Here is an 18,780-nt window from a genome sequence, read left to right on the forward strand (position 1 = left end):
GCACACATGAGGATCTGCCAGAAGATCACCCTCGTTGCCCAATCTGCTATTTCAAAAGGGCAATCCAAATTAGCCTAAAATTATTTTAATACAGGGCCATTCCACTTTTTTTGGAAAAAACCCAAACAAACAAAAAAACCAAACCAGAACACACACAAAAAAACAGGAAAAAAAACATTAATTGCTCTGTCATTGAAGGTGTCACTAAGAGATACCACAGCACCTTCCCTTTGGTGGAAAGACAGCAAAAAGCTCTACCACAATATTCTCCAGCTCTAAATGCCCCTGTTACACCCTCACCATGTAACCCTTTTTAGCAGAAAGGGTCTTTTCACACAGAACATCTGGTTTACAGTGCCTTTTTTTTTTTTTATTTTGGAGGGAAGGAGTGGGAGGACAATAGAGCCCTTAATGTGTGGTGACATCATTTTTGGCTCCAGTCTCACCATCCTGCCTAAAGCAAGCCAGACAGAAGACCCCATGGGGGCCTTTCTCTGGGAGCTGCTGGAAGCAACGCTACGTTTCAGAACAGAGCTGTTGGCAAGCATGGAAGGGGTGCCCCAGCACAACAGCAGGGTCCTTGCGCTGTTACGACTACAAAAACAGTCAAAGAGGCTCTTGTCATCACCATGCAGACACAACAACTCACCCTGCTCAGACACAAGGCCCCAGCACTCCCACTCCATGAGGCAGGAGCTCAGACAGGATTTGAGCAAAGCGGGATCCAGCAAAGCCACTTAACCCTGGGGAAACCGATCCATCCAGATTGCTCAACTGCCACTGACCTGAGAGCAGGCCATGTCCCCAGGCCAAAGGTAAGGGATAGAGAATTTTCTTCACAGCCTAACGGGTAACACAACAGAGGTAACAGGACAATGGCCAACAATATGAAGAGTAGCAGGAAACATCTGAAAAAAATGTGCATTTAACCATGCACGTAGTGGCAATTTTCATTAAAAGACCTCTAATGGGTACCGGTCATGCTGAAGAGACCTGGGAAGAGATGGTTCCCAGCCTCAAAACTCATGACCTGAAACTACAAACACTTCTCCCAATTGACATATGGAGGAGGCAAAAAAGGGCTGCAAGGACAGGATTCCTCTTCCCTACCTTTAAAATCCCCTGATTTTAAAGATGGCCAAGCCTGCTGAGTCAATGAGGAGGGGCAGGCACCTCCAGAAAAAGCTCCTCCAGCTCTAGACACCCTGTCCCTAATGAAGTCATAGAAGTGAAAGATGACGAGCTTGTGTTCAGACATCTAAAAGTTGTTCGCAGAAGAACCCCACCTCAACTGTCTGCCCAACACGGCAAACATCCAGGACGGAGTGGGAATGAAGTCTCCACAAGCCTCAGGGTAACTCCAGCATTACCTGTTGAGTGCAAGTGAGTGTATCAGCTACACATCTTTGTCAGACTCATCAGATCATGCTTCCAACCAACCAGGATGGCTCCTGACTGAGTAGCTGTGCTGGCTTTCCTGAATATCTAATTCAACTACTCACTAGTTTATCAACTAATTTCCCAGTTCACCATCTCCCCCTTTCTCCTCACAAAGCATGATTACCTCCTCATCCAGCTCTTCCCCTACCCTGATCTGTCAGGTGGTGGGATCAGACCCCACTGCTAACATGGACACACCTGGAAGCCCCCCAGAATCACCACTCCCCCACTCTGGAGTGCCTCCTGCCAATCTTTCTACCCTGCCCTTGCTTTACTTCCAGTCTCAGGAGCACCACTTTGGGGCAGTCTGTCTTTTCCTCCCCACCCTCGGCTCACTTCACTGTCTCAGAGCAAGGAGGCTTTGGATCCTGGGTCCTCTTCCAGCTCGAACACACTCAGGGAATACTTAACCCACCTCTATTCCATAAAGTGGCCACTTCTAGCCGCTCCTGTGATGTCCCAAAGCAACAGAAGAGGGCAGAGAGGAGCTGCCAGAAAGAAGTACATAGCCTTTGCTCTGAAACCCAGTGACACTGTCTGGTCCCAGAGTGGCAAGTGTCTGTCCTGCATGAAATACTCCTGGTTTCTACACACATGGGCTCACAAACAGCACACCAATGCAGCCAGCTGTGTGACAACTCCACCCGTGCAGAGCCAGACCTGCCTGCTGTGTCCAGCACCCAAAGCCCTGGCGTAGCCCTCAGCTCTCCCAGCACAACACAACCAGGAAATTCTGGTTGCTGAGGGCATCTCAAACATCCTTTCCATCCCCCAACTCAACAGCTGCAAAATACACACATTTTCCTTGCTACAGAGTGAGCAGGTGACTGGTTATCACCTGGAAACAGTGTTTCTTCACCAGAAAGCTATATTTTACAAAATCCCTGAAGTGCCCCAAGGGGACTGGCAAAGCACTCAGGCAGGTGACACGCTCCGGCACAGACAAAGCAGCAGAGTTCCAATATTCTTGTACACCCCCACAATGAAGGCTAGCACAAGAAGAGCAAGTACCTGGTCCCAGAGCTGCTGGGGCAACTTCCTGTAATAATATGCTATTTCTCCCTTAAATCCAACACACACCCAGAGCCCTGGGTGCCTAAATGAGTAATTACACCAAAAACCCCAGACGCAGAGCCTCATTGCCTCCCATTTGACACCACTGCACAGGATCAAATCATTCCCACAGCAAACTGGGAGCAAGAGGGAAATGGGAGAAGCAGCAACCACAGAAGAATCACCTGGCTCTGGTCCTGGTAACTCCAGGACTCAGGAAGCAAATTTCTAATAATCAAGGCTTGCTGGCTAGTAAACATACCATCTATGCAGCACTGCTGCTGTTATTAAATATAAGACACTGTATTTATCACAGTGGAGGACTTTCTGTAGCATCAGAGACGCAGCTCTATTTATTCCCTGCTCTCTTCATATACTTCAAGATTATTGTTTGGGGAGAAAAAAAAAAAGACAAAAAGAAAGAAAATTAAAATAAAAGAGAGGGAGAGAGCATGCAAGGTAAATGAACCATGCAATAAAAATTGTTGAAATTGGCTCAGACATCTCCTGATAAGATCACAGGAGTTGAGAAAGAACTGCAGCTCTACTGGTAAGAAATCCAACCATTGACAAAAATGCATCCACTTAGGGGGAGGGAAAAAAAAAAGTTAAACAGACACTTAAACACATAGAGCATTTGCTAAAAATGCCAGTTCTTTGATCACTGAAGTCCAGAGTATTTTTGTCTTAATATGATTCTGATCCTAGGAGCCAAGGCTTGTACTCTTGGTATCAACAGTACCCTCTGCGGGTTCATACAAACCAATCCTCAAAGTATATGGATCTCACACACTCAGACTGTGAATCTGGAAGCAAATTTCCCTCTGTAGCTACAAACCCAGTCTGGTTCACGCTTCCCCATACCACCTCATCCTGTGAAGTTCAGCCCCAAGCTGAAGTATCACCGTGAGGGTCCTTAGACCTTTTCAAGCTGCTATTGGCAATTTCACTATAGACTGAAACTACTCATTCAGGGGTCTGTAGAGTACCTGGGCAATAACCACCTGCTTCATAGGGCTGGGCTCTGTCACCTGGTGGGAAGGGATGGCTTTCCTTGGGGCAGGCACAGGGTTCTCAGCACCAGCTCTAAGCCCAGCTCCTGGGTTAGCAGCCTGTCCCTACTGCTGTAGGATGGCTCAGCCAGCAGAGAGGCAGCTGCGGAGCTGTGAAGTGCTTCTCACTCCTTGGGGAACCAAAATCATTGCTCTGTCTGCATGATCCATCCCTGCGTGCAAATCCTAAGCCCTCAAGTACCTTGCAGACACTGATTACCCAGGTTCCTTGAATGTTAGACTGGCTATGGCAGCAGGATAACATTTCGGGAATACTTAACTGCCTCCTTTTGACAGCCCTTCTGAAGCTTCATCTGTTTGTTCACATAGCAAAGTGCTTCATGCTTCAAAAATCATGTCAACCCTTTTGCATCCTCCAGTAGGTAAGGCCCTCCCTGCCATCCGTCTCTCCCTGTCATCCAGTCAAATCTGGTGAACAGGGAAGCCTGGCACCCAGCGCCAGCCTCACAAGTAATGTCATGCATGCTGCAAGGCAGCACTTTCAGCAGCAGCACACACAGCTCCTCATCGCTGCCTGCCAAGCATCCCAAGCTTCTCCCACAGAGCTGAAACACAACAGCAGCCCCCACATCACCTCTCCCTGCCTGTTCTCCACAGGCCTTGTGCAGCACAGAGCAAAGCTCATGGTGACAGTGGGCTCTGTGCAGTGACACCACCCACTGCACCTCCCTGCAGAGCGTAGTAGCACACACAGCTCTAGAGAAGGACCTTTGCATTCTCTGCTCCTCTGTTCCCCAAGCTAGGCTCTCCCTAGACATGGCACTCTGCAGCTGTCGGTAGTTTTCCCCATGATGCTGGCGACTAGCATATGAAGTACTAGCAAGGGAACAGCCGGTCTCCAAAAATTGAAGGAGACTGTTCCCAATTTTTAATGAAAACCCAGGCAGTAATGAAACTCTCCAAAGAAAACTCCTGCACTTTGACTCCAGCAACAAGCCAGTGGGAAATGCCTTTGGAACTGAGGTGACTCCACTCTGACCTGCTGTCCTTGCACCCAGCTACTAGCTAGGGAAGCTGCCCGTACTTACGCACCTACCGCAGTGCCCATAGCTCTGAAAAAAGATCAAACCAGAGTTCACCAGGAGGCTGCTCTAGCTTGAAATAGGTCACTGGGTGTTGGGATCCGTGGTTTCAGCAATGCATGCTTTGGGAGCTCAATGGCAGCAGCTACTCCCTCTTCTGCTAAAGGCAAGCCCATTGCCACAGCCTAAATCCCTCAGAAGCTGCCCCCTGCCTCACGCAGGGATCCTCCGGGAGACTGTGCTTGCTGCCAAGCGCAGCTACGCTCCATCACACCTCCCGCACCACTTCATCTGCTCTGGAAATGCTCAGCGCTTCCTTTTGTCAGTACTTGTCTGTCAGGTAGGCAGTTCTGCCAAGAACCTTGAAGCAGTTGCACATGCAAACCCTCTTAAGAAATAGCCAGAAGGTTTTGCCTAATGTAAGAGCGTAAACAAACTTGTTACATGCTAATCACCAGGTAGGCCACACACCCTCCCCCTCCCCCAGCCCCCGAATCTGCTAAAAGGACAGGAAATATAATCACAGCCACATACCTTCGCTTCCTCATTGATGTCCCAAGTGAAGGATATGGCATTGTATGCGATCTCCTCAATGTTACTGATGGTGTTGAAGCTTTCCTTGTAGTCAGCTGTTAGAAAGAAGGACGCATGAGGGAGAGGAAGAGGAGATACCATCTGGAATCCTTAATCACACAGAGCAGCTAGAAACTACAACTCCTCAGCAAGCCCTTGGGGGCAAAGGAAGCTGAACTGCACTTAAGAGTGGATCATTAAAAAGGCTGGAAATGGTTCTCATACAGAAAAAAAACAACAACAAACAGGAGGAAGGAGGAGAACGGGACTCTGCAGAAATTCCAAACTAGAAACTCTAGTGAGAAAGGCAGACATCCCAAATATCGCATGTCCTGTGCCATAACCTGCTATGTGCGGGTAACTCTACCCTGTACAGCAAGGGCATAAGCTCTCAGTAAAACTCCTTCAATAACAAACATTTGCATGCGCGTCTGCTTTAAGTGCCAAGTGATTAATCCCTGCTTTTATTTCACAGAAGGAAGGGACGAGGAGTACAACCCAGCCTTTAGCCAGAAAAGGCTGGAAGCCAGCCAGCCCCAGCCTTGTCTGGAGGCAAGTGGAAATTTGCAGTGTTTTCTTTTTTTATGCGTACCAAAGACCACTTGTGAGTGAAGCTGTGGGAAGGAGGATCATTAGTGTCAAGGTATTCCTACAAGGATCTTGTCCTTTGAAGAAACACAATATTTAGGACAGCCACAGAGTCTATAACCTGCGATTTAGCTACAAGCACCAGGATATGCCAGAGCAACTGTAGTTTGGAGGGGCATGTTAGTTCTCCCAGTGCAAAACCCTGAACTTGGCCTGCTCACCAACCAAAATCCTCCAAAATTCAGCCTCTTCAAGGAGTCCTTAAAACTACAGCATTAGCTCCAAGCAATCAAAAGTTCTCTCTGGGCTTTCAGCAAAGCTATGGATAGCAGAGAGTGCGATCCAAGGTCCCTTAAAATAACAAAGCTTTAGCAGAAAACCAAACCTTGCCAAGGAATTAGGTCTGGAGTTTGACATCAGCAATGACAGTGTTCCTTACCTATGTCAATGCATCTTTGTTTGGCCGTGTGCTGTCTTGAGTGCCAGTATTTCCAGTGCCTGAGCTGATCTTCCCTTGTTTTGTCTTCAGCAAACACAACCATGATGACACTCTGAAAGGAGAGTGGAAGGGAGTAATATTTAAAAAAAAAACCAAACACCACCACCCCCCACCCCCCCCCAAAAAAAACCCCAAACACCACCACAAACACATGAAAGAGAAAAGGCCAGAGAGTACATTTATATTTATTTTGGAAGTTCTTGTTGGTATCAGGTTTTCTGCTTTAGGCTTTCCAACTTGACACACGACAGTATACCTGGCACACTGCTGCCAAACAGGAAGACAGACAGCAGCGCTTTCTGGGTCATAAACAGAGATGAGCAGAACTGCTCTCCTAACTGGAGTTCAAGAATCTCATTCCAGGTGTTGCATCACCTTTACACAAGTGCTGACACCACTTCTTAACAGACTGAGCCAGGATGGGCTGGTCTGGAAGTAAGTGGACAGCAAAGGAATGAACATTGACGTAAGAGAGCAGGTAAGCTGGCCTTAGTGCTGATGCTCGGGTTTAGATTACTGCACTTCGGGAGAGTTTGACGCTACCATTGTACACACCCTCTTTCCCAAGAAACCACAAGAGCTCCCACTCACTCGGACTTTACTGATGGGGTGATGGATTCCTTCACTGCTGCTGACTTCTTTCAGCGTGATTGGGTAAAATTGACCTTTATTCAGGTAAGTCATCGTGCTGTCCCCAGGCTTCTGTCGGAGGGACTTGGAAGCTTCCAGAGTGTATTCAAAGTTATTCCTACAGAGCAAAGAGGGCAGTGATTGCTAAGGCATTTTCCTGGAAAGCCGATTAAACGTTCCACATTTAATTTGGAGAAATTCCAAAGTCGTTAGTTGACTCACTAAGCCGTCAACAGGCAAGGAAGTTGGAAAACAGGATGAGCCCCTTTTTCAACCATTTCCTTCATGAATGAACATTTAAGAGAAGTTCTTGGCAAACTACATCCCAAGACACATCAGCAGGCCAGACTGGAAGCTCCCTATTCAGGCTGAGAGCAGCAAGCTGCTCTCATGGAACAGAAAAGTATCTATTAGCAATTAAATTAAATTCACAAGCTAATAAGCCATTCAGTGGCCATTGTCTTCTCCTCTTCCCTCTTGGTCAACTGTAGTTAACCAAACAACTAATTTATTCCCCTCCCTTAGAGTTCAGATGAGTTTCATGCTTACTATTTCTGCTGTAGATTTCCAGCAGGGAGAGGGCAAGGCAAGGAGGCCAGGGAGAGGGACACAGCTGGAAGCCAACTCCAAGACCACTGCAGAGCTGACAGACAGCGCTGCATCTTCCCATGGGACAGGGAGTTGGTACAAGGACAGCGACTGAAACCGGGTGGTATTTCCAACCCTGCAGGTTGTTTTCCTCAAATATACAGGTAGGATTTTCAACTGTGAAATTCAAATGAGCAGACATTGTTGTGGTTTTGAGATCCACAGCCTCCCCAGTGCCTGACAGAGACTCATTTCAGAAGGGCATGAGCTGTACTGCTTGCTCGTGGACAACTGTAAGAGAATAGGAGGATACGGGCCAACGGGGGCCTTAAGCATTACCCAGAAATGCTGTCAAAAACATAATCTTCTGAATTCATGTTGGCCATTCTGAGATTCAGTTCAGTAGGAAAGAAAACCTGGGGTAGACACAAAACAAAACAACACAACAATTAACACAGCAGCAACAAGAAAAGTCAAGATTAAACAGATACTCATTACCACAGAACTTCTGGCAGGCAAACTGATCATCAGATAACAACTGATTTTTGTTCTGTACAAACAGGACACTTGAGCAGGGTTTTAATCCAAAATTTTTGGGTGTCAACTAAGCAAAACATCTCACAAGCCTTCTGAGTCAGCTTAGGGCAACCTTTTAAAGCTTTCCCAAATCTCCAAGAAAGGGCATAGCTACACAGTTCCTTGAGTTCTGGCTTAAAAATCAAAACACGGTTACACTGTTGTTTTCAGTTGGTACCATAAAACAAAAACCAGGGATTTTTATCCAGGTTTAACTCTCACTCAAGGCCCCTAAATACACCGACTGTTTTCTACTGACACACACACACACACCACACCTAGAAACCTGCAGTAAGGAAGCTTACAGACATAGCCACTTCACTTTGGTACCTGCAAAGGCACTGCAGAGTCCTGAACTCTTGCAAAACCTGGCCCGGTGCTGTGGATCAAGATACCTATTTCCACACCCTGCAAGTCAAAGGCTCTGTCACTAGTAAGATTAGTCATTTGCTTTTGATAATGAATTCATGTTGTGAAGGTTTTATTTACTAAGTTAAACTTATGCACCTTTCTGACAAAGTCTTCTATTCCTAAATTACCAGACAGATTTCTGGCTCAAGTAGCAAGAACAATTAAAGATGGAACTGGATCTCTCCATCCAGATCAAGACATGCACACACGCGCACAGCAACTGCCTCTCTTGGTACCTCTTGCACGCCCTCTTTGAAAGTCTCTGAGAAGGTGGAGTCCGGTGTTCGCCTCTGGGAGTTTTGAGGCTGGGTGTTGGAACTGAACTGGTCGGGATTGAGGTTCCTGTCGAAGACCACCACCCGCTCAGGGGGCTCAGGGTGGTAGACACTTGGTGGGATGCCCACTGCAAAGCCATGGGGCTGCGTCTCCGTTTTGATGGAATGGGTGGGCATCGTGGCAATTGAAACGGTGACTGTCGTGTCAGGGGTTGTAAGGTGGCCTCTCTTGTCCATGCCCATCTGGGGTGTGTGTGGAAGGACAATATTGAAAGGCACATTTTTCAGAACCTGGACTCTGTTTTCTCCAGCAGAAATGAGTGACTGTTCTGTTACATTTGGGATGCTGTTCCTTTAAAGGACAAAGAAAAAAATCATGCATAAATTATACAGCTCATTTTCTCATTAAACAAGAGCTAGAAATACTTCTCGGCCTTTTGGACAAGGACAGCTGACACCACCTCTCCTGCTCGTGCAGAACAGCTCAATCCTAACCTGAAAAGCTGAGAAACTCATTCAAAAAAAAAAAAAACAACCCCCCCCCAAAAAAACCCACAAAAACACAAACCAAAAAACAAAACACCTCACCCACTGCTAACAACCCCACCTTGGAGATGAATTACCCTGGAGCAAAGGGTGAGAGTTCACAGCCCAGATCCTCACTGCTTTGAAAACAGCAGTCCAAAACTAAGCACTCTGAGGCCCTTCCCACCACACATTGGCAGACACAGGCTCCATGAAACTGCTCTTTGGCAGATGGAGAAGGACTGAGAGCAAGGCTGCTGCTCCTCTGCCCTAGGACTGCATGCCACCTGGGAAGCACTAATAGGAAAATTACACCCCTTTTTCATGCGCAAACCCCCAGGAAAATCCACACCGAGACTCCTGGGACTCATTTGCATAACTTCCAACTCTCCACCCCACCACACTCATTTCTGCCACGACAACACCGAGATCTGTGGCTGAGCTGACCTCATAGCTAGCAGCCACTAAGTCAGCCTGCCCTCCCTCTCTCCCTCTCCACAACGTGGTCCTGCCCTCTCCTTTGCACCAATTCTGATGCTCCCCCAACCCCTTGGTGAGCCAGTTCAGCTTGTTCCACTGGCAGAAAACTAGCCTCCTCTTTTTTTCCTGCTAGGTTATGGGTCAGTGGAAGACCAGAGCTGGTATGAGGGGAGCAGTGGGAACACATGGCTGGGAACCAGACTGCTCTTCTCAACAACGAGTTGTTCAATGGGCTCAGCCAGACCACAAAACGCCACCTCGAGTCCTTAAAGCATTCTAGTCTGTCCAAAGGAAGAGGATGGTAGGAGGGGAAGCCTGGCTTGAATGAACCTCACATTTGTAATATTTACTTAAGTCAGTATCATCTTCTGCTTGGGAGGCACGAGAGAGGGAGTGCAGGAAGAGGAAGAAAGGCAGGCGTTCCAGAGGATACAAAAGAAGTCCATGAACAATACAAAACCAAAACTAAATCGCAAGCACTTTGAAGTCCTTCCCTATCAGCCCATGCATGAAGAAGCAATGCTGCTGGTAGCTGACAACAAAGTCAGCAGTGAGCAACTGAGGCAACCACCTGCAAAAATAAAAGGATCACCAGTCACCTCCGCAGCCTTGGGAAGGGGTGCATGCATTACCAGGCTGTGCCTAGTGTTAAAAAGACCAGCTTTTGCTATGCTGACTGTATGACACCAGTACAGAGAAAGCAGATGGATGGCGATGAGCAGCAGTTTGGGCCTCAGCTCTTCACATCATGGTCCAATCCCCATCCTGTTCTTGGGGCAGTGCAGGAATTTGGGGCACAGAGTAAAAGCAAACCACTTCTCTCTTCCAGCACAATGCTGCAGTGCAGCACGTTACTTTTCTTCAGCAGCTTTGGTGGTGTAGGAGGGAAGGGAGATAAGCAGACAAACAATAATAAAAACTAATACCTTTTGCTATGGTCTTGGTCAGGATGTTCTACCTCGGGTTTAGCTGTTGAAGATCTCCTCTCCCTTGGAACCTAGGAAATACAACACATGCTGTAATTGCGTTCTTCCTCCCATACAAAAAAACCCAAAACAAAACCACCACTCCTCAAAAACACAGAGACTTAGTCAAATTAAGTAAGCATCACTCTCTGATACCAGTCATTATTAGCATTACAGTTTGACCAAAGTTCGTACAGCTTTGGGATGCCAGGCCCACCCCACGCGATGTCCTGCTGATCCCTGTGTAGACTACTTGGCCAGCTGTGCCAGCCCTGGGCTCCTGCCAGCACCAGGCAGTGGGAAAAACTGGTGCAGAAAATGGTCCATCCCTGGCTGGAGCACCAGCACTGGTGTGAGCAGGACCAGAAGCAGAGCCCCCAAGGTTTGCTCCAGCAGTGAAGGTTTCCTCCTCTGCAGGCTGGCAGGGTCCAGCTTACTGGATGAGCTCAAGGCTTGTGAAAGGACGCTGCTCCACAGCCCCTTCCCCATGAACACGTGCTCTCTAGGCCACTTCCTCAAAGACCACTTGAGGCTTTCCTTTCTCCTTGGAGACCAGGGGATTTGGGGACGCTCAGGTCCAGTAAGTGTATTGGGATGCTACAGATCATTTTTGTGCACAGCCACATACAACACCCTGTCCCAAACTGTATTAAATCTTTTATAAACAAAAGGTAATGACCAGTGCTCTGGATTTAAGACAGCTCAATACTGCTCCTCATATTTTATGCCGTGGACAGGATTTGCCCTGAAAACACCACATACCACAACACTGATCACAAGCCACCTCATCCACACACAAACACGTGCCATTTTCCTGGCTGTGCGGCAAGGCCAAGGTATACAGAAGAAGGTGAACTCTTCGACCTGCGGCAGCTTGGTTCACTGGAGCACACAGCCAGTGCCCCAGCGACCCAAACAGCTCTTGCCACCACTGGCACAAGCCTATGGTGCTCAAGTCCCCTCAACTGCACAGCAAGCCCACACACGCTCCTCTGCAAACCCACACATGGCCCCCAGGGCTTTTGTCACCCTCAACACGCCTCCTGAATGAGCAAAGCAAACACCTTCTGGTGTAAGGAGGAGTAAACTCCCACCACCTTCCTTCGCTGAAGCCTGCTCAGAGACTGCCTGCCTTTGCCAGCTTGGGTGCAACACAGGGAACCACCACTTTACTGCTAACTCAAAGGCTGATGGCTTACCTGCACGAACAGCATGCTTCTCTAAACAGCACCCGACTAACACCTAAGTCCTGGCTCTTCCACATAACCGGGAATCTCCAGGAACACCAGAATTGTTGGATTCTCCACAGTAACCAGCAAAATTTGGAGAACCTCTAGCTGGAAACCGCTAGGAGGCCAACACTACTAGTCACTAAAAAACAAGGGTCTTCCGAGCTGTGTTTGGCCAACACTCCTAAACTCTAGATTTTGATCAAAAATTTGTTTCCTGTAAGGCCTTATTAACCACAGTTGAGCTATCAGGGTAGCTCATTAGTCAAGTGGAAGAAAACTCAAGTTGTTTGGTTTTGTTGGGTTTTGGTTTGTTTTTTTGTTTTTTTTTAATACAAAGGTGATCTCATTGGCTGCCTTTAATATTGCAGAGGGGGCATATTAGAAACGTCTAGATGTTGTCCCTCTAGCATTACTTCGTAACAACCCCCAATAAATCTTTCAACCTCTAAACATTTTGCTTCATGCAAGCGTACAGGATACCTGTTCTTCCACAGATTTTTCTGTACACTCACTGATACCCAAACATAAGAGGAAACCCTGAATTAGACGTTAATGTACAGCAAATCCCTTCTGCTTTGCCAAGCGTGAGGGATCAACATCAACGCTCTCTTTGTAATCTACAGGTTTAGAAATCAAAACTGATTTTGTGGATTAAAATCGTTCTGGTGAAAAGCGGTGTGGGTTTTTTTTTTTTCCAAAAGCAGAGCAAGCACAGGCACAAAGCAGAAAGCCAGTTTTCTCACAGAACTAGCTGAATATCATCCACATCAGTGAGTTTGTGGCATTCTGTCGTGTGCGTGTGGAGTGCTAATCTCCATATTAAGCGTTACAAGAACATTTTGATACGCAAGACGTGTTCAACTCTTAAAAGGGCAGGCAAGGTTTTTGCGTGCACAAGGCAACCTCTCCTCATGCTTGAAGAATATAGAGACACTGGCAATTACACTCACTGCTGTTAAGACACTAGCCAAAGTGTCAGGCACACAAGTCAAGTCAGCCTCCTGGCCTCCCTGCATGCTCAGCAAAGTAAAAAAAGGCATCTCCACCCAGTGAGCCAGGCCACTGTAACGCAGGCATCTAACACGAGCAGGACTCCTCCCCGCCTGGAAACGCTTGCTGGTCTCCACTGACTTGGACGTGGACTGGAGATAACTACCCTAGCTTAGACTTCTGGTATTTAGGAAAGAAAGCTCAGCAAAACGTATCCCACACAAACCAGAAGGTTATCTGTTTGACTGTTCAATTCACCTGTGAGCATCTAGGAAGGCACATGGAGAGGACCACGAACACTGGGGAAGACAATGACAGTTGTCAAAGGACTAATAGATTACAACAGCTGAAGCTTACTGAAGATAACAAGGGATGCAGACAGCAACTCCTTCAGGTGGACACTTCCGGTCCACACACCACCAAAAATCTGTAGTTACAGCTTAGTATCAGGTGAGACTAAAGTAGCACATCAAAGCCCCAACAAAAGCCAACGGTCCCACCGAATAGGGAGCAAAAGGAGAGAAGTTTCTTTCTCCATGTGTATTTACATTCAGACAGGGACATGCTCCCAAAGTCTCATCCTTCATGACTATTTCTATAATACATCACCTCCTGCAGATCCTGGAGTTGACAGGCAAAGTGCTACTGAAGCTTTTGACCCATTACATTAAGATTCAGGGGATCTTATTTTACTGAGCTAAAAATAAACCAGTTTTCAGAAAAAGGGACATGGAATTTTTTCCATTTAAAAACCACATAGTTTAAAGTCCTCGTGATCTATACATAGCTTCTGCAAAATCCTCTAGCAAATGACACCTTCTCCACGGGTGGAACAAGAGCTCTGCTGGCTGCCAGAGCATACCCACTCCAATCTACCTTGTAGTAATCATAGAGCAGTCCGAGGGCAGCTGCGCTGTCTTCATCACCATTGATGCTCATCATGGCTTTGGTAGCTGCTGTAAGGGGATTTTCAAGAAAGGTTTTCCAGGCCTCATCTTCACTGGTGTAAGGACGTCTCTGAGAGTAGAGAGAGTCATTCTGAAGAACCAACACGGGTCTTTTACTTGAATCATAAAAAAAAAGAAGAAAGAAAAAAAGCCACCTGTTAGAACACATGAAAAACATTCCTAAAGTTCTTCAAAATTAGCTGCCCCAGTTTCACAGGGTTCATATTCTGATTCAGTGCACTGCAAGGATTAGTCAACACAAAAAGCCCAGAAACCTAATTCTGATCTCACTCACGCTCAGTGTAAATCAGGATTAATTTGACCAAACTCAGCTGGATTACACGAGTCTATATAAAAAGGCAAAGCCGTTTAAAAGCACAACTGACCTGTTCATGCTCTGAATCCAACCCAGAAAGAGTTACACACGCTTACTGGCCTTACCACCTACAAAACCTCTAGCACATCCCACGTAATACTACCAAGCTGCAACCTGCTCCAGTTCCCATGTAGAAGTAGAAAACATGAATTAACGAAATATCTCTTTCCCATATGGCTTTCAAAAGGTGTCTTTGCTCTCAGAGTGTATCTGAAAACACCACCTAGAAGCTGCTGATTATAGACTACATAGGGAAATTGGCCAAAGGGACCTCAAATCAATTTGGCAGTGATTTTTTCTGACAAGGGAAGACAAAAGAGTTACTGCCTGGTTACTGTTGAAATAATCCGTGACACTGGTTTGAAACACCCTCAACACATGACTGGGAAAGAAGAAAAAAAAAATTGAGTTTTTTCCTTTATGTCGTAGTATAAAAAAAAAAATTATATTTACTCTGAACATTTTGAGATTGCTGGGAACTTGGACCTTCTGCCCACAGATGAAAGTGGGACATCTGTAGAAAACGCTTTCCCACCAGCTTAGACAACTTAATATATTTTGGTTCTATTGATAAAATATATGCTTCATCTTTCAAGTGAGTTCAAGTTAATGTTGTTTAAATCTGACTTTTAAACCAATTCAAACAGTTTTCCTTCCAGTGCAAATGTAACAATAGTTTACTGCAGATTGGCGGGGAGAGAAGGGAGGCTATTTTATTTTCTTAAATAATCCCAAATTCAGCACTTTTTTTAATGAATTGGTAATAGTTTAAAATAAATAAATAAATATATTTAAAAAAATCAAACCCCACAAAAAGCAGTTCTCCACCACCATCACACACCTTCCCCGGTAGATAAGCATTCTTTTAAGCTATCTACCCAGATGCATGCAGAGATTGAAATATACTACAAATACAAAAAGTTGTGAAACAAAGTTGTGAAATACTCTAATCACTATAATCAGCTTAACAGTATCCTACATTTATCACCACCTTCTACCAAAAAAGATTGCAAAGCACTTTGCAAATTATGCGTTCGATCCTTTATTGGTTACACAAAGAGTCTCGGAGTCTCCCTGAGCTTCAGTAGGACAGCTTGGCTGAGCTGAAGACACTTAAAGCGAGTGGGAGTTTCCAGGACTTGCAAGAGCACTTTGTGGCTATAAATCAGTATTATATAGTTGGAAAAAAGCAAACAACAATGACAAAAAGGCAAGCTCTTGCACCAGGCCCTTTCTTTAGGTCTTTGTGCATATTTGTGTACACACTGACGCATATACTAAAATGCAATCTACCAAAACGCAGATACCTCTGGTATCGAGGACATCCACTTTCTATCAAGGCAAGGTGAGCAGCAGAAGACAAAGCAGAATTTTCTTTAGGGACGTGGTACAACCTCCTATTCTTATACAACGTGATAAAAGAAACCTTGACTATCCATAGCAAATGGGTAAAACCCTCCAGTTAAAGTCACTCGTAAAGAAAAAGGCAACTGAAGTAACCTGGGTGCAGTTCACTTGATCCATCCCTGCCAAGCTGAAGGGCTAAGTCAGCCTTGCTGGAACTCACTAAGCTGATCCCCTCCAGCAACACAATGCTCACATGGAAAGAGAGAACCAAATGAGAACCAAAAATACTGAGAACTAAAGCAGCCACTAACCAGAAATATAGCAAATACAAAAACTAGGTATTTTTGTGTGATTTGTCATTGCAACACCTAAGTATAATGCACATTGCCCTACAGGTAACCTACCCCCCTAAAAGCGAGTAGAAAGAATTATCTGCAGAACTATCAAGAGAAGTGCAGGGTTTGGCAGTAACTCAATCCCTTAACAGAACCGCTGCTTCTTTCAGAAAAATGAGAAGATTTATTAATAAAAGAGAAGGCAAACATTTATTTTTCTTAAGTTTTAAGTTTCAAGATTACTGGCACGTGGATCTGCTCACAAAGTAGTAGATATATCCAGCAAAGGCTGGATATTATCTTTCCTAACTACAGTTTTAATAATTTCTGAAATTTATTTTCTGCGTGACAGAAGCAGAGGACTACTACAAAGAGCAGATACTGTCTCTTTGCCTGCGAGGATCCCACAGCCTGCAACGTTCTGTCTTCAGATCACAGAAACTATTCTAACTTGCTTACTTAACTGATCCAAAGCCCATCCTTTCTCTCCCTCACCGTGCAATTCAGCTCGGGATGTGAGGAGATCCTCAGCCGCACTGTGCTTTATACCTGGTCTTGCACAGAGCATGCCTTTAACGCTGAGGCAGCAGAGAGGATTTCTTTAGCCGGCTTCTTTCTGCGTGCCAGAAAAGTGAAGTGCATGCACCCAAATCGCTGTGGCCGCGTCTATTAAGTGTCATCGGGGGTAAAAATACATATAAAAAATCCTAATCACAGGGTGAAGTTATCGAGCTGTTGCGTTACAGCGTCCTCTTTCTAGAAAAAGTAGTATATTAAAAAAAAAGCTATCGTAGTATATTAAAAAAAAAAAGCTATCTGTAAAACCCCTACACCTTCCCTAGGAAATGAGCGCATTTGAGTCACCGATCACCCAAAAGGCAGTAACTTTATAACCGGTTCTTCAAATCACCTCAGAGTTACCCCGTTTCCTACTCGCTCCCAGCGCCCACGGCGACCGTCTCCCGACGGACACAGTGACAAGTTTGGAAACCAACCCAGGCCGTTAAACACGGCGAGGGACCATCCGTCCGAAGAAGACGCCTCGGCACCCCCACCACGAAGTTACACGAAACGCCCCTCCAGCCCAGTCTTAACTCCTCCGACGCCCGGCTCCGCGCAGGACGAGGCAGCTGCAGCCCAGCTGACCGAGAGCCCCCCCCGTCCGCCGTCCGACCCCCTCACCTGCCGAAATCCACCTTGCCAGAGGGGTGCGCCTCGTAGAAGTCCATGGGGGCCGCTCCGCCGCCGGGCGGCGGCGCGGGGCTCCGGCGGGGGCGGGGGGGACGGACGACGGGACAGCCCGCCGCTGCGGGACAGCCCGCCGCTGCGGCTCCGCCCGCCTCCCTCAGCCCCCCGGCAGAGGGGCAGCCCGGCGCTGCGGCGGCGGCGCCCGCTCCTCCCGACGGCGCGGCCCGCTCACCGCCGCCGCCCGCATTTAAGGCGCGGCGCGGCGGGCCGGGGGGCGGCGGCGCTGACCCACGCCTCGCCGCGGGTGTCGGGTTTCAAAGCCGGCCCTACCTCGCCGCTCGCCTCGCGGGGCGGGGTGGCCGCCGGGGTCGCGCTGCCGCCGGGCCCCCCCCCCCCTCCGCCCCCCGCCATTTCGCACCGCCCCGCCGCAGCCTCCAGTTGCTCCTCCGAGAAGATGGAGGGGGGCGGGCCCCCGCGGAGAGCGGCTCCCCCCCGGCCCGGCCCCACAGGAGAGCGGGCCCCGGGCGGCGAGCCCCTCTCGCCGCACCACCAACCCCCACCCCCACCCCCCCCCCGGCGGGGCGCCAGCACCGGTCGGACCGGCCCCGGTTCTCCCCCCTCCCCCCCCCCGCTTCCCCGCCCAGCTGGCTCGCTCACTTGTCGTAGTCTTGTGTCATGTCTGGCGGAGGCAGCGGGCGGCAGAACTGGCCCGGCGGGTCGGGAGGGCGAGGCGGGGGCGAGCGGAGAGAGCAGCGCGCAGCCCGCCGCACCGACGGGTTTTGTCGGCTTTTCTCGCCCGCTCAGGTGGCTCCCGCAGCCGCAGGTGGACGGGCGCCGGCGCGACGCTTCCCATTGGCTGCCGCCGAGCGGGGGGCGGAGCTGCCGCGCCCCCATTGGGCGGCCGGGCGGGGAGGGGCGGTGCCGCCGCCCGTGCGGGGCTCCGCGGGGGACGGGCGGTGGCGGCCGCGGTCCCTGTGGTACAACGCGGGGGACGGCGCACGGCGCAAGGGACAAGTAAAACTCCGCGGGGAAGGCTGCTGTCCTGAGGAAAAAAAACAAACAAAAAACCTTTTCCTCCCTGTTTCACCTCTCTGCCTGCACGTACGGCGTCCGCGGGGGCTAAGGCGCTGGCACCGCAGCTGCCCCCGAGTCCCCAGCACTCTTCTCCCGGCCGCCGGCCGCGGGGGCTCCCCGAGCGCCCCGTCCCGCTCCGCTCCGGGCCGAGGCCCGGGGCCGGGCTGGACCGGGCACGGCCTCAGGGGCCGCCGAGCCGGGGCTCTTGGCGGGGTACGCGGGAATCGCCCTGGGATCCTTTTCGCACTAGAGCTGGGTCTCCCCTCTACAACCTTGCTTCTTGTTGCGGGACTAACCCCGCTGCTAGGAAAGTCTACAGACGGCACAAGGCGCGTTAATTGGCAGGAGCACTGCGCTGACTGCCCAAGCACCGTGAATCCCGGCGTCGTTAGGTGCCTCACGGATGAAGGCGGGTTCGGAGGGAAAGGGAGGTTCACGACGGAGTTACTGCTGGAAATACGCCTAAATCCCCCGGTCTAACAACGGCGGCAACATTACAAATACATCGGATATAACCAAAGTGACGTGCATAAATTTGAATCAGAAAGATCTTAAGTTTCTCCTTGAGAAATAAGGGTGGGAGGTTGCTTGTT

General features: G+C 48.5%; 1 protein-coding gene across 2 annotated transcripts in view; it reads right to left on the reverse strand.

Moving 5' to 3' along the window:
- The window catches only part of GRHL1 (grainyhead like transcription factor 1), a 44,346-nt gene extending 26,455 nt beyond the window's left edge, over positions 1 to 17,891 (reverse strand). Inside the window, exons 1-8 of one of the 2 annotated variants that reach the window (XM_069805818.1) lie at positions 17,771 to 17,891; positions 13,797 to 13,983; positions 10,660 to 10,730; positions 8,690 to 9,080; positions 7,806 to 7,882; positions 6,840 to 6,996; positions 6,189 to 6,300; positions 5,123 to 5,217 (exon numbers count right to left, since the gene is read on the reverse strand). In XM_069805818.1, coding sequence (XP_069661919.1) covers positions 5,123 to 5,217; positions 6,189 to 6,300; positions 6,840 to 6,996; positions 7,806 to 7,882; positions 8,690 to 9,080; positions 10,660 to 10,730; positions 13,797 to 13,983; positions 17,771 to 17,790 — 1,110 coding nt within the window. In that variant the 5' untranslated portion in view covers positions 17,791 to 17,891. Of the gene's footprint in view, positions 1 to 5,122; positions 5,218 to 6,188; positions 6,301 to 6,839; positions 6,997 to 7,805; positions 7,883 to 8,689; positions 9,081 to 10,659; positions 10,731 to 13,796; positions 13,984 to 17,107; positions 17,213 to 17,770 lie in introns of those variants that run through there. The other variant, XM_069805817.1, reaches the window with a different exon arrangement.
- Positions 17,892 to 18,780: the final 889 nt, after the last annotated feature.

Source organism: Haliaeetus albicilla, chromosome 18, assembly GCF_947461875.1.
Source record: "Haliaeetus albicilla chromosome 18, bHalAlb1.1, whole genome shotgun sequence".
NCBI classification, from domain to species: Eukaryota; Metazoa; Chordata; class Aves; order Accipitriformes; family Accipitridae; genus Haliaeetus; species Haliaeetus albicilla.